This window comes from Ranitomeya variabilis, chromosome 2 (assembly GCF_051348905.1).
Source record: "Ranitomeya variabilis isolate aRanVar5 chromosome 2, aRanVar5.hap1, whole genome shotgun sequence".
Taxonomy (NCBI): domain Eukaryota; kingdom Metazoa; phylum Chordata; class Amphibia; order Anura; family Dendrobatidae; genus Ranitomeya; species Ranitomeya variabilis.
The window spans coordinates 798,435,361-798,450,938 of NC_135233.1; the positions used below are offsets into that span (position 1 = coordinate 798,435,361).

A 15,578-nucleotide genomic window follows, 5' to 3' on the forward strand; every position below is an offset into this window, starting at 1 on the left:
TGTATTCATATACTGAGGATGGCTCTCAATTTTTTGTGGATCTTGGAGTAAGTTCAATGTGACAGTGTGGCCCCTTGATCAAAAAATGTTATGTAAACCTGCTATATGCTTACATTTGATGATTTAACTTTACACATACAGTATATATGCATGTACTTTGTAACCAAATGTCACCATGGAACCCCAGCACTAAAAATACTGATATTTCATAGCTGCCTATATTTGGTAATCCATCTGTATCAAATTGTGACTGAGTATGAATTACACATAATTTGTGGTTTCATATTTGACTTAATATAAAACATAATTTGTTTCTGAAGATTGCATGGTTGAACGTGCTGTTGTGGTAATAATAAGAAACATAAGTACATGATTCTTATTAAAACATATTTATTAAATTAAATTAGTCAACTAACTGAAATGTATCCCTTCCTATTTGTTCAGGTCAAGCGAAATCTGGTAGAAAATTTTAAGTTGCAAATTATATAGTAAGACAGCAAAGCAAAACTTTAATTTAGATCAAATGTAGCATATTTTATATCTCAAAATATTAAATATATTTTATTATGTAAAGAATTTATAGCCTTTATGTATTTGTTCACAAATTTATACTTTGTATATGTAATAATTTAACATCAAATTTTAGTGACTTTTTAAACACATTGCATTACTTAGTTTGCACTGACTTACAGCAGAAGTGCTATATAGCAATGAGCTACATTATCAACCATTGCAGACTGCAGAGCGTAAATCTCCAAAAATCATTACTGGCTCTAGAGCTTAACTTAGCATGCTCTGGTAATTTTCAATGCTAAAAGTGACATATTTTAGACTAGATACTGCACTGTAATCTGATATGAGGAAAAATAACTGTCATGTCATGCTATCATGACAGTTAATACTGTACCATTGTGCTCATTAGCACATTCATTAGCATTAATCAAAGGTGACTGGTGTAATAAATTGATATGAATAAATAAAAAAAATTATATTTGCATTCGTTATAACATATGTTTAGAGACAAGAACAGAACTGAAACATACCTTCTTTCATGTACAAAATCAGTTTAGGTGTAAGATCATTTTGTTGTCTGGTATTAGTTAGGTATTCCATTATAAACACTATAGGGGCAAATCTGACCATATTTTGTTCACCACAACCATGAGGCAATTGAACTAACGATTGCAAGTTGGCAGCAGATGGTCCCAAAATATCACCTTTAAAAGAAAATAAAAATAATATTTATATTCTCAGCTCAACAACACATTTCAGGTATACCACTGGCAGTTATATCAAAGTCTGAGGAAGCTTAACTAACCATACCCTTAACATAAGATATACATAGAAAGATAAAAGTAGATAGCAAATATTGTGATGGCGCCATGACATAGTCTATGACACAATCTCTCTACTTAATGCTTGAAAAATATCATTACATGCTGTATATAATCTTTAGGGTTATTGGAAATCATATAGAGGGGGAATCATTGCTTTCAGTTGCTATCTATTTGCTTTGTAAGGTCCATAGCAGCGCAGTAGCACAACACTGGTTTTGTTGACCTGCTAAGAAGGATGCCATGTATTGCCACTTGGAAAGCACACAGGTTAGGGCAATGAAATGACAATCAGGCCAAAGCACTGCAGGTCTGAATTATCAACTTGCTTACACATCAACCAGGGAGTCAGCATGCAAGGAATTAAAACGTAATATAAAATGCAAGTTGGGAATAATCCTTTAGTTCTAATGCAAAACTATTTGTCACAATCGCTGATACTTACCTGTCTGGCCGGCGCGCTCCCGACTTCCATCCTCATCCTTCTCTGCCCTGCTTCTCTGGCTCCCGGTATGTCGGTGGTCCGCGTATTCGCCCTAGTGTCTTTTCTGCCGCTCGGGTTTCTGTAAGGTTGTGACCCGATGGCCCCCGCCTCCAATATGGCAGCGCCCACCAGGCATTTCTGCTTGGCGCTTACCCAGGTAAGCGCCTGTGTATCTTCGCTGCTGCGATTCTGCTTTGTAGCTAATCTTGCATCGTGATCAGGCCTTCTTCTGCCTTCTCACTTGCTGGTTCCTAGTGCTCCTTTCCTCCCGTGCTTGTCCCGTCAATTCCTGGTTCTATTGTCCTCCTCAGCCTCCATAACATACAGTATTGCCGACACTTAATAATTTTGTTTCTTTTCCAGCTCACCGCCTCTTCATCTTCTCAACCTCAGCGTTCCTGCTTACCAACTTTACCCAGTCGTCCCTTTGGCTCCGGCAGTTGCGGTTCCATCCTCCTTGGGCCTGCTCCTAACACTCCCTGTATAGGGGGTGCGTCCATCAGGTTTGCTCGCCCTTGGGGGCTCTGGGGCCACGACCCAGTGGGTCCCCACTCGGGTTCACCATTCCCTCTGTCTCACTACCGTGTAGCGTGATACAATTATTACTAGTAGAGTCGCAGTGACAGCATTGGTAACAGCAATTCTTACATACTAGGTTTAGTTACGGAGAGGATTTTTCTGTCACAAATCAAAACTATTTCTGCACACTATGTGAGCATTTTAAAAAGCCAACTTAAGGCTTGGTAAACCTATATACAGTGCTTTGTGCTGAGGACATTTCTGAAAAAGGTGAATATTGCAAGGACGTTGGCCAGATCAATTCCAAAGTGATTACATCTGCCTCAAAATAGTAATTAGCTCTGTTGGGATTTCAGTAAGATCATGATTTTGGATGGTTCCCACAGAAACATCTACACAGTGTTCAGTGGAGAGAACTACCGTATTTTTCGGACTATAGGACGCACCGGACTATAAGGCGCAACCAGGTTTTAGAGGTGGAAATTAGGGAAAAAAATATTTGAAGCAAAAAAATGTGGTAAAATATTTAATAACATAAATAACATACTATTATATGTGGTGTTATTATATATAATAGTACGTTATTACGTTGGAAGCTGCGGGACCAGTGTGGTGTCTGTAAAGTACTATATGAAGACACTGGAGGGTGAGTATATGAATGGGGGCACAGGGCTTATAGTGAAAGCACCACTCCAGCACTGCAAAATAACACTGGAGTGCTGCTTTAAAATCCCATGGGAGAACTATAACTCCCAGCATGTCCTGCAGATCCTATGACATGCTGGGAGTTATAGTTCACCAAAGGAGTGGCAGAGTGCTTTATTGTGTTTTGTAAAGACTAACCTCTTAATTGTGGGAGCCAGCCTGTGGTGAGGTAAAAGCTGGAGCATCCCATGGCTGCACACACAGAGCGCTCCCTCTTGTTGCCTTTCCACAGCGCACGCGCAGGACATAAGAGGAAGCTGCAGATTCTAGGTGGGAGTCTGAAGGACCTATGATGATGTCAGAAGAGGGAGGGCTCTGAGCTGCCATGTGATGCTCCAGCCCGCCCACTTCTGACATCACACAGGTCCTCCTTGTGCACCACAGACAGCTCAGGGTCCAGCACAGGCAGGTATGCAGCGATCTCCTGGCCCCTGCTGCTGCTGCCTCCTCCCCCGGACACACAGATTCTCCCCAAAATCAGTGCTGGGGAAACTGTGTGTCGCTGCTTAAGTGCAGTATTCATTTGCTGCTCCCCGCTCACCGCTCAGCTGATCGGTGGGCGGTGAGCCGCTAATGAATATTTACTGCACTTAATCAGCGGGGCCGTGTGGTTTCCCCAGCAGCTGATTCCGGCAGCGGGGACATCCTGAAGTGGGATATCATTGCGATCCCACTGGCTGCTGCCCCCCTCCCCACATGCTATATCCGTACTATAAGACGCACCCTCACTTTCCTCCCAAATTTGGAGGAAAAAAAATGCGTCTTATAGTCGGAAAAATACGGTATACATTTCAGCTCATCCATCCAAATCGAATCACAAGTAATTTGAATTCAAGGTGATCTGCGAATTTCAGAAAATTTGACTTGAATTTGATTCTCTGTGGATCGATCTGAACATCTCTACTAAAGTACTCAGATATTCTGCAGTAAGAATGTCTGGAGATATGGTTGTAATGATAAGAATATTACTTTGTTTTGTCTTTGGCTTAGGTAGCCAAGTTATTTTCCTCACGCAAAATTTCTATTATTCACATCTTTTTAGGTCTTATGAAAAAAAACTGATGTGTGTTGCTTCTGATTCAATGCTCAATTATTTAAGAGTGTAACAGGATTATCCTTACCAGTAACAGTGATATGTGCCTTTTCACTGCCACTTACTACACCAGGAGGGAATGTAAAGTTCAAAGACTTTGAAATCATTTGTGGTTTATTGTTGATCAGTTCCAAGAGCAAAGTTTGTGAATATGAATGTTTTATTCCTTCAGCCTGTCAAAGTAAAGTAATATGATATAATTATCTACAAAACCATTATATTAACTTAAACTAAAATACATGCTAACTTTCCACATTTACACAACTAGCTATTAAGATATTCTAAGAGTGACATCATAAAACTATGCTATATGAAGTGGTAGCCATTTATATACTCAAGTACCAACATAAACTGACACTTTCTAATAAATACAGAATCAGAATAAACCTTTCCCATTATAGGTCAATTAGAATTGCCATAATTATTAATATTTGCCAAATGCCAGACTAATGAGAGAGGGGATTTTTTAAGGCATTTTTAATACTTACTGCAAAGTCACAAGTTTACGTACACTAAGATTACTATGACTTTAATAAATTCTGGACTGGCCATATGATGATGCCATGTGTTTGGATGCTTCTGATATGTTTTTTGGCAACATCTAAGTTATTTAGAGACAGACCTGTGGATGTATTTTAATGCGCACCTGAAATGAACTGCTTCTTGGTGTAGCATTATGGGAAAGTCTCAAGAAATCAGCCAGGATATCAGGAAGAGAATTGTGGACTTGCACAAGCCTGGATCATCCTTTGGTACAATTTCAAGATACCTGAAGGTGCCTCATTCATCTGTGCAAACAATTGTATGCAAATACAAACTAGATGGGAATGTCCAGCCATCATATCGTTCAGGAAGGAGATGGGTTCTGTGTCTCAGAGATGAACGTGCTTTGGTCCAGCATGTGCATATCAAACAAAGGACAAAAGCAAAAAACCTTGTGAAGATGATGGCAGAAGCTGGTAAGATTGTGTCAATATCCACAGTGAAACAAGTACTGTATCAACATGGGCTGAAAGGCCACTCTGTCAGGAAGAAGCCATTACTTCAAATGAAACATAAAAAATCCAGATTAATGTTTGCAAATACATACAGGAACAAAAACCCTAATGTTTGGAGACATGTCCTGTGGTCTGATGAAACTAAAATTGAACTTTTTGAGCACAATGATCATCGTTATGTTTGGAGGAAAAAGGGAGAAGGTTGGAAGCCTAAGAACACCATCATAACTGTGAAACATGGGGAGAGCAGATCATGTTGTGGGGTTATTTTGCTGCAGGAGGGACTGGTGCACTTCACAAAATAGATGGCAACATGAGAAAAGAAGATGTGGCAATACTGAAGCAAAATCTCAAGACATCAGCAAGGAAGTTAAAGCTTGGGCAGAAATTGGTCTTTCAAATGGACAATGATTTGACATTTTGACATACTGTCAAAATGATAACAAAGTGGCTTAAGGATAGCAAGGTCAATGTTTTGGAGTGGCCATCACAAAGCCCTGATCTCAATTCTATTGAAAAATGTAAGGGCAAAGCTGAAGAAGCAGGTGCGAGCAAATCGACCGACAAACCTGGATCAGTTACACCACTTTTCTCAGGAGGAATGGGCCGAACTATTGTGAGAAGCTTGTGGAAGGATATCCCAAACATTTTTTTTCCAAGTCATTCAGTTTAAGGGCAATGGTACCAAATACTAATGAAATGTATGCAACATTTTGACTTTGCAGTAAGTAATAAAATGCTTTAAAACATTCTCTCTTTCTCATAATTCTGGCATTTGGAAAATATTAATAACTAGCTGAAGAGCCCGGCATTGCCTGGGCATAGTAAATATCTGTGATTAGTTAGAGCACCTCACTTCTCTTATTTTCCCATCACGCCTCTCATTTTCCCCCTCACATCTTTTATTTTCTCCCTTATACCTATTATTTTCCCCCTCACTCCTCTCATTCCCCACTAACACTTTTCATTTTGACCTCACATCTGTCATTTTCCGATCAATCCACTATTTTCCCTCACTCCTCTCATTTTGCACTCACATCTTTTCATTTTCACCTCACACCCCTCATTTTTACCTCACACCTCATTTTCCCCTCAGTATATACATGCTTGTCATCTCCCTTATATATAGTATACACCTGTATGTCATCTCCTGTATATAGTATATACCTCTATGTCATCTCCCCTGTAAATAGTATATACCTGCTGTATGTCATCTCCTCCTGTATATTGTATATACCTATGTGTCATCTCCTCCTGTATATAGTATATACCTGTATGTCATCTCTTCTCTATATACTATATACCTGTATGTCATCTACTCCTATATATAGTATATACCTGTATGTCATCCCCTGTATATAGTAAATACCTGTATGTCATCTCCCCTGTATATAGTAAATACCTGCTGTATGTCATCTCCTCCTCTATATACCTATGTGTCATCTCCTCTTTTATATAGTATACACCTGTATGTCATCTCCTCCTGTATATAGTATATACGTGTGTCATCTCCTCCTGTATATATTATATACCTGTAAGTCATCTCCTCCTGTAGTATATACCTGTGTGTCATCTGCTCCTGTATATAGTGTATACCTGTGTGTCATCTCCTCCTGTATATAGTATGTACCTGTATGTCATCTCCTCCTGCATATAGTATATACCTGTGAGTCATCTCCTCCTGTATATAGTATATACCTGTGTGTCATCTGCTCCTGTATATAGTATATATCTGTGTGTCATCTCCTCCTGTATATAGTATATATGTGTGTCATCTCCCCTGTATATAGTATATACCTGTGTGTCATCTCCTCCTGTATATAGTATATACCTGTATGTCATCTCCTCCTGTATATAGTATATATCTCTGTGTCATCTCCCCTGTATATAGTACGTACCTGTATGTCATATCCCCTGTATATAGTATATACCAGTGTGTCATCGCCTCCTGTATATAGTATGTACCTGTATGTCATCTCCTCCTGTATATAGTATATACCTGTGTGTCATCTCCTCCTGTATATAGTATATACCTGTGTGTCATCTCTCCTGTATATAGTATATACCTGTGTGTCATCTCCCCTGTATATAGTATATAGCTGTGTGTCATCTCCCTTGTATATAGTATATACCTGTGTGTCATCTTCCCTGTATATAGTATATATGTGTGTGTCATCTCCTCCTGTATATAGTATATACCTGTATGTCATCTCCTCCTGTATATAGTATATATCTGTGTGTCATCTCCTCCTGTATTAGACCTCATTCACACGTTATTTGCTCAGTATTTTTACCTCAGTATTTGTAAGCTAAATTGGCAGCCTGATAAATCCCCAGCCAACAGGAAGCCCTCCCCCTGGCAGTATATATTAGCTCACACATACACATAATAGACAGGTCATGTGACTGACAGCTGCCGGATTCCTATATGGTACATTTGTTGCTCTTGTAGTTTGTCAGCTTATTAATCAGATTTTTATTTTTGAAGGATAATACCAGACTTGTGTGTGTTTTAGGGCGAGTTTCATGTGTCAAGTTGTGTGTGTTGAGTTGCGTGTGGCGACATGCATGTAGCGACTTTTGTGAGATGAGTTTTGTGTGGCAACATGCATGTAGCAACTTTTTGTGTGTCGAGTTGCATGTGACAGGTTGGTGTAGCAAGTTGTGTGCAGCAAGTTTTGCGCATGGCGAGTTTTGCGCGTGGTGAGTTTTATGTGTGGTGCGTTTTGAGTATGTGCAAGTTTTGTGTGAGGCAACTTTTGCATGTGTTGCAACTTTTGTGCATGTGGCAATTTTTCCACGTGTGCAAGTTTTGCGTGTGGCGAGTTTTCCATGTAGTGAGTTTTGCACGTGTGGCGAGTTTTGCGTGAGCCTAGTTTTGCATGTGGCGAGTTTTGAGCGGCGACTTTTGTGTTTCAACTTTTATGTGGCGAGGTTGGTGTATGTGTGGTGAAATGTGTGCTGAGGGTGATATATGTGTTCAAGCACGTGGTAGTGTGTGGCACATTTTGTGTGTGTGTTCATATCCCCATGTGTGGTGAGTATCCCATGTCGGGGCCCCACCTTAGCAACTGTACGGTATATACTCTTTGGCGCCATCGCTCTCACTCTTTAAGACCCCCTGGTTCACATCTGGCAGCTGTCAATTTGCCTCCAACACTTTTCCTTTCACTTTTTCCCCATTATGTAGGGGCAAAATTGTTTGGTGAATTGGAACGCGCGGGGTTAAAATTTCACCTCACAACATAGCCTATGACGCTCTCGGGGTCCAGACGTGTGACTGTGCAAAATTTTGTGGCTGTAGCTGCGACAGTGCAGATGCCAATCCCGGACATACACAGATACACACATACACACACACATTCAGATTTATATATTAGATTATAGCAATCCTAATTGACCTAAAACGGGAAAAGTTTATTCTTATTTCATAAAAGATATTGAGAAAAACATGAGGTCAAATAATATGTAAAAGGTAGTGCTGCACTGTCCACGAGAACCCCTGTAGGCGTACAGGAGCATCTATAGATAGTGGATTGTACAATCCTGTGTAAAAAACCTAAGCAGGACAGTTTGTAGTAGGGCCATGTCACCCAAAGACCCACACTGGCACAGCAGGAAAGGAGAAGGCTTACGATCACTCTAGACATATCCTGACTAAACTTGTGGTATTTAAGCCTTACATTAAAATAATTGTGCTTTAATATTCTTAAAAGAGTGTAAAATGGAGAAGATAATATGATACATAGTAACATAATTACATCTTTCATTTTACTATATGGATACAATCATAGGTTTGTTTCATAGGGTATACCTTTATAAAAGATTAACTTGTCTCCAGATCTGTATGTTAGTGAGTACATCTACACTCTCTGACAGAAGTTATGTCGCTTATCCATGTTATGTAAATAAAAGCTTATAACTTGATGTTAAATTCTTCCATTAGTTGTATAAATTATTCTTTTGAAAGCTGAAACCCTCCAAAATGTGGTTTAGGTTAAAAAAATAAATTGGCATCAATGCAGAAATATTGATCAGTTAATGGACACAGAATGGTCAGATTTTGGCAAGACAAAAGTTTTGTCGCCCACAGAAAGTAATGTGATATTCAAACAAATAATGAACTTAAAATACAAATATATGTTGCATAACATTGGTGAATGAAGTTGTGGTGCTATTAGAGTCATATTTAATATTTTATGTGACTTCCATGAGCATGAAGGACTGCATCCATGCGGTTCAGCAATGATTCATACAATTTATTAATGAAGTCATCAGGAATAGCAAAGAATGCGGTCTTACATGCCTCCCAGAGTTCATCTAGATTCTTTGGTTTTGTCTTCCAAGCTTCCTCTTTCATCCTACCCCAAACATGCATAGTTATTATTTTTGTTCTTATAGGCTGTGTATAACTACCATAAGTTACTAGTACACTGTACACGTATTATAGGATGCTTATAAGGGGAGAAAATACACAATTTTATTACTGTATGTTGTCATGAAAAATGGCCATGTTAAAATTACCTTGACTGTGAGTTGACGAGTTACAGCATCTGAAGCAAGAGAAGATGTGGCTTTCACTGTTACTGGAATATCGCCCAGCTGAATAGGTTTGATTGTAAAGGAAACAATTTTTCCCTCTTGACTTGGAACCATTATAGTCCTTTGGCTCCCGGCTGCGCTCATAAATGATAAGTGTATTTCAAATGCATCATTTTGATCAAGGGTTACAGAAACCTATGAAGGGAAAACACCAAAGTTATGTATAATGCATTGATTTGATGTTTTAATTAAAATGTCTAGTAAAAAACATCTTTATGTAAATTAATTTAGCACAATAAATTACAAAATACAAGAAATAATACTCTACATTTCTCTTTGTGCTAATGTAATTGGAAATATGTATTGATTGATAGAGTGAAAGTTGGATTCTAGGCTACAAATGGAGAACATTTTTGCAATTTTCTAATCTCCTACTTTATTAATATCAACTTTAATATAATCTTGCCTATACACAACAATCATGAGGTCTAAGGTGTAAAGTTTCTCCTTGTTGAGCGTGCCAAATTGGCATAGGCATCTGCAAAAAGTACATGAGCTTTTCATATTCTTTTTTTATGTTACATCATGTAATCAAGCTGCCAACTGTTTTCCAAAGTGTGTTGCTCGACAATGTAATATCTGGGCACTAATAACTATGCTTTCATAAGTATACTTGTGTATAAGACAGAACACTTTTTACTTTTCACCTCAGTATCTTCTTCCAAATAATTGAAGACAACAACTTCCAAGACAAATTCTTCTCCTCTGGTAACACAACTAGGGAGATTCAGGGAAATGAAGAATGGTTGAAATGATTCCAACTGAAAAAAAAAGCAGGTCTGATGTAAAACAAATGTAAATTGTCATCTTAGGAATTAATAGAGAGACATCAAAATTAGTTGTAATGAAATTTTAAATAGTGAAAATTGTTAATTGGCATTATATTCAGACAAGTTTAATTTGCTGAAAATTGTCTTTTGGCTCTATCTCATTTGGAAGCAACGAATTATGGAAACACTGGATGGATGAAAGTAATGCAAAAAAACAGGATCTGCGCTGAGCTCTGTGTAAACATTGTTTGATATTATGTCATCTATGTATACAGCTAATAAATCTCAAATTGTTCAATGCGCTGTCATGTGTTTATATTACTATAATACAATGTTAGACAGGAAAATACACAAATGAAGTACAAACTAACTGCGGAATGCTACATCTAAAATGTAGCACATTGTTAAATGTAACAGTAAATAAGAATTCCCTGGAATTTTTGGGGTGAGTAAGAGTCAGTTGTTATGAATACTGGAGCAAAGTGGTGGTTAAGATTAGAAATTAAATTCATATGAACTACTGAAGGTACACACTTGAAGACTTTTACTGTTTTGTAAAGAAGTTTTAATAAATGCTTTATAAATGATCAAATTGTTTTGATGCAAATCGAAATTGTTTTACATTTTTAGGAGTTACTGTAGTTGAACTTGGTGAATTTTGAATTTACTGCAATTCGGTTCACGCGAATGGCCAATGCCATTTTCCACATTTAAGAAAATTGCATCAGACAGAAACTGGCGTAAATGAGTGTGCTTCCCAAGAATGCATTGCAACCATTGCAAAACATGGTACTGCAAGCCAATCACGAAGCACTACCAGAGCATATACCATGTTCCAAATAATTACAAAAATTTTATTTTTCTCTGATTTTCCAAAATGTTCAAAGCAAATGAGTCAACTTAATGTTTAAATTATCAACCTTTAGAGTACAAATCAAATGTTATTGAGCAAATCTCCCAAACATAAAAATGTTTTTTTTCAAAACTGAAAAGCTCAAAATGCTCTATTCCATATTATTATGCACAACAGAGTTTCCAAAAATTTTCTAGGTTGTAAATAATTGAAAATGGTCATTTGTTGAATTTACTGCATTAAGAGGTTACATTTACTGAAATCAAAAGCTTTTTCAATCAAAACATCTTAACAGGACAAGTTCAATGTTATGTGGTGCAGCGGTGTCCACGCTATGCTGTGATGAGGCAGTGATCCAGGAAAGTTCATTCAGAGTAAATGTAGGTTTAACCCCTTCATGACCCAGCTTATTTTGACCTTAATGATCTGGCCATTTTTTGCAATTCTGACCAGGTCCCTTTATGAGGTAATAACTCAAGAACGCTTTAACGGATCCTAGGGATTCTGAGACTGTTTTTTGTGACATATTGAGCTTCATGTTAGTGGTAAATTTAGGTCGATAATTTTAGCGTTTATTTGTGAAAAAAATGGAAATTTGGCGAAAATTTAGAAAATTTTGCAATTTTCAAATTTTGAATTTTTATTCTGTTAAACCAGAGAGTTAAGTGACACAAAATAGTTAATAAATAACATTACCCACATGTCTACTTTATATCAGCACAATTTTGGAAACAAAATTTTTTTTTGCTAGGAAGTTATAAGGGTTGAAATTTGACCAGTGATTTCTCATTTTTACAACAAAATATGCAAAACCATTTTTTTAGGGACCACCTCACATGTGAAGTCAGTTTGAGGGGCCTATATGGCTGAAAATACTCAAATGTGACATCATTCTAAAAACTGCACCCCTCAAGGTGCTCAAAACCACATTCAAGAAGTTTATTAACCCTTCAGGTGTTTCACAGCAGCAGAAGCAACATGGAAGGAAAAAATGAACATTTAACTTTTTAGTCACAAAAATGAACTTTTAGCATTAATTTTTTTGTTTTCCCAAGGGTAAAAGGAGAAACTGGACATGAAAGTTGTTGTACAATTTGTCCTGAGTATGCCGATACCCCATATGTGGGGGGAATCACTTTTTGGGTGCACAACTAGGCTCGGAAGGGAAGGAGCGCCATTTGACTTTTTGAATAAAAAATTGGCTCCAATCTTTAGCGGACACCATGTGTTTAGAGAGCCCCAGTATGCCTAAAGATTGGAGCTCCCCCACAAGTGACCCCATTTTGGAAACCAGACCCCCCAATGAACTTATCTAGATGCGTAGTGAGCACTTTAAAGCCCCAAGTGCTTCATAAATTGATCCGTAAAAATGAAAAAGTACTTTTTTTTTACAACAAATTTCTTTTAGCCTCAATTTGTCATTTTCACATTGGTAACAGGAAAAAATTGATCCAAAAATTTGTTGGGCAATTTCTCTTGAGTACACCCATACCTTACATGTGGGGGTAAACCACTTTTTGGGCACGCGGCAAAGTGCGGAATGGAAGGAGTGCCATTTGACTTTTTGAATGAAAAATTAGCTCCAATTGTTAGCGGACACCATGTCGTGTTTGGAGAGCCCCTGTGTGCCTAAACATTAGAGTTCCCCCACAAGTGACCCCATTTTGGAAACTAGACCCCCAAAGGAACTTATCTAGATGTGTAGTGAGCACTTTGAACCTCCAGGTGCTTCACAAATTGATCCGTAAAAATGAAAAAGTACCTTTTTTTCACCAAAAAAATTTTGAGCCTCAATTTTTTTATTTTCACATAGGCTACAGGATAAAATGGATTTTAAAATTTGTTGGGCAATTTCTCCTGAGTACACTGATACCTCACATGGGGGGGTAAACCACTGTTTGGGCACACGGCAAGGCTCGGAAGGGAAGGAGCGCTATTCGACTTTTTGAATGAAAAATTAGCTCCAATTGTTAGCGGTCACCATGTCGCATTTGGAGAACCCCTGTGTGCTTAAACATTGGAGCTCCCTCACAAGTGACACCATTTTGGAAACTAGACCCCCCAAGGAACTTATCTAGATGTGTTCTGAGCACTTTGAACCCCCAAGTGCTTCACAGAAGTTTATAACGCAGAGCCATGAAAATAAAAAATCATTTTTCTTTCCTCAAAAAATATTTTTTAGCCCACAATTTTTTTATTTTTACAAGGGTAACTGAAGAAATTGGACCCTTAAAGTTGTTGTCCAGTTTGTCCTGAGTATGCTGATACCCCATATGTGGGGGTAAACCACTGTTTGGGTGCATGGCAGGGATCGGAAGGGAAGTTGTGATGTTTTGGAATGCAGACTTTGATGGAATGGTCTGCTGGCGTCAGACTGCGTTTGCAGAGCCCCTAATGTACCTAAACAGTAGAAACCCATCACAAGTGCCCCCATTTTGGAAACTAGACCCCCAAGGAACTTATCTAGATGCATAGTTAGCACTTTGAACCCCCAAGTGCTTCACACAATTTTATAATGCAGAGCCGTGAAAATAAAAAAAAACATTTTTTTCCCACAAAAATTTTTTTTTAGCCCCCTTTTTTTTTTCCAAGGGTAAGAGGAGAAATTAGACCCCCACAGTTGTTGTACAATATTTCCTGAGTGCGCTTATGCCCCATATGTTTGGGTAAACTACTGTTTGGGAGCACGTCGGGGCTCAGAAGGGAGGGAGCACCATTTGACTTTTTGAATGCAAGATTGGCTGGAATCAATGGTGGCGCCATGTCGCGATTGGAGACCCCCTGATGTGCCTAAACAGTGGAAACCCAGCAATTCTAACCCCAACACACCCCTAACCCTAATCCCAACTCTCATCATAACCGTAATAACAACCTTAACCCCAACACACCCCTAACCACAACCCTAACCCCAACACACCCCTAACCCTAATCCCAACCCTAACAACAACCCTAACCCCAACACACAACCAACCCTAATCCCAACCCTAACCATAACCCTAACCACAAGCCTAATCATAACCCCAACACACCCCTAACCCTAATCTTAACCCTAATTCCAACACTAACCCTATTTCCAACCCTAACTATAGTTCCAACCCTAACCCTAAGGCTATGTGCCCATGTTGCGGATTTGTGTGCCGATTTTTCCGCACCATTTTTGAAAGATCTGCAGGTAAAACGCACTGTGTATTACTTGCGGATTTCCAGCGGATTTCCAGTGTTTTTTGTGCAGATTTCACCTGCGGATTCCTATTGAGGAACAGGTGTAAAACGCTGCAGAATCCGCACAAAGAATTGACATGCTGCGGAAAATACAACGCAGCATTTCCACATGGTATTTTCCTCACCATGGGCACAGCGGATTTGGCTTTCCATAGGTTTACATGGTACTGTAGATGTGATGGAAAACAGAGCACAGAACGGAAGGGAGGAAAGACTGACCGCGGGGGCTGGTGGCCGCTGTCTGACAGTGGAGGGGGCAGATCCCGGTGTCCAGCCATGGCCGATGATATTTCCCTTTCATCCGATCTGCAGGAACGTGATCCTGCCATGATGCCACATAGGCGTCACAGGTCGGATTGGCACGGACTTTCATGTCGCCTATGTGGCGTCACAGGTCGGGAAGGGGTTAATGTCCAAAAAATTACAAACAAAAGAAACTGTATCCTCCGGATCACATCCGAAAAACAAAACACTCCATAAATGCATTAGGTTGCTGAGAGCGACCGCACCACCATATTATGCTGCGGGGTGCCAGGAGTTCGCTCCTCTGGGCTCTGTGTTCCCTCACACAGGCAGAGCTTTAGCAGGGCTCTCTGATCGACACCATGCAAACTCCACACTGACACACCCATCCCTCTGCTGCAATAGTTTGTACAATAACCTGTGGCCATAGGCCACTTGCAAGACCTGGCTTGGAGGAAACAGACCAGCCCCACTTAATTCCTGTAGTCCGTTTCAAAAATAAAAGCCCATACTGGTTTTTCCTGAACAATGCCCATGCCAAATAGCATGACCAGATCGACGCTTACTTTTATTTTGCCTTGTGATTCACAGCGTCCTGCTGTGACCACAAGGCACTCCAGCGGGTCTAATAGGACTCCATCTGCATCCTGGGGATACATATCAACCCTTGCATATGACACTGGTCAATACCTCACATCCCCTCCTCTGTTCAAACTTGTGGGGTTGAACATTTGTCACCATGCAGGGGGCCCGTG

At 39.3% G+C, this 15,578-nt stretch overlaps 1 protein-coding gene across 2 annotated transcripts in view; it reads right to left on the bottom strand.

Annotated features, from left to right (window-relative positions):
• Nucleotides 1-15,578, bottom strand: part of CD109 (CD109 molecule) — a 444,636-nt gene that overhangs the window by 136,744 nt on the left and 292,314 nt on the right. For both annotated transcript variants that reach the window (XM_077289898.1, XM_077289899.1), the window contains 4 exons: nucleotides 10,383-10,496; nucleotides 9,658-9,870; nucleotides 4,164-4,308; nucleotides 1,044-1,217 (listed from right to left, as the gene is read on the bottom strand). In XM_077289898.1, the coding sequence (XP_077146013.1) occupies nucleotides 1,044-1,217; nucleotides 4,164-4,308; nucleotides 9,658-9,870; nucleotides 10,383-10,496 (646 nt within the window). The remainder of the gene's footprint in view (nucleotides 1-1,043; nucleotides 1,218-4,163; nucleotides 4,309-9,657; nucleotides 9,871-10,382; nucleotides 10,497-15,578) is intronic.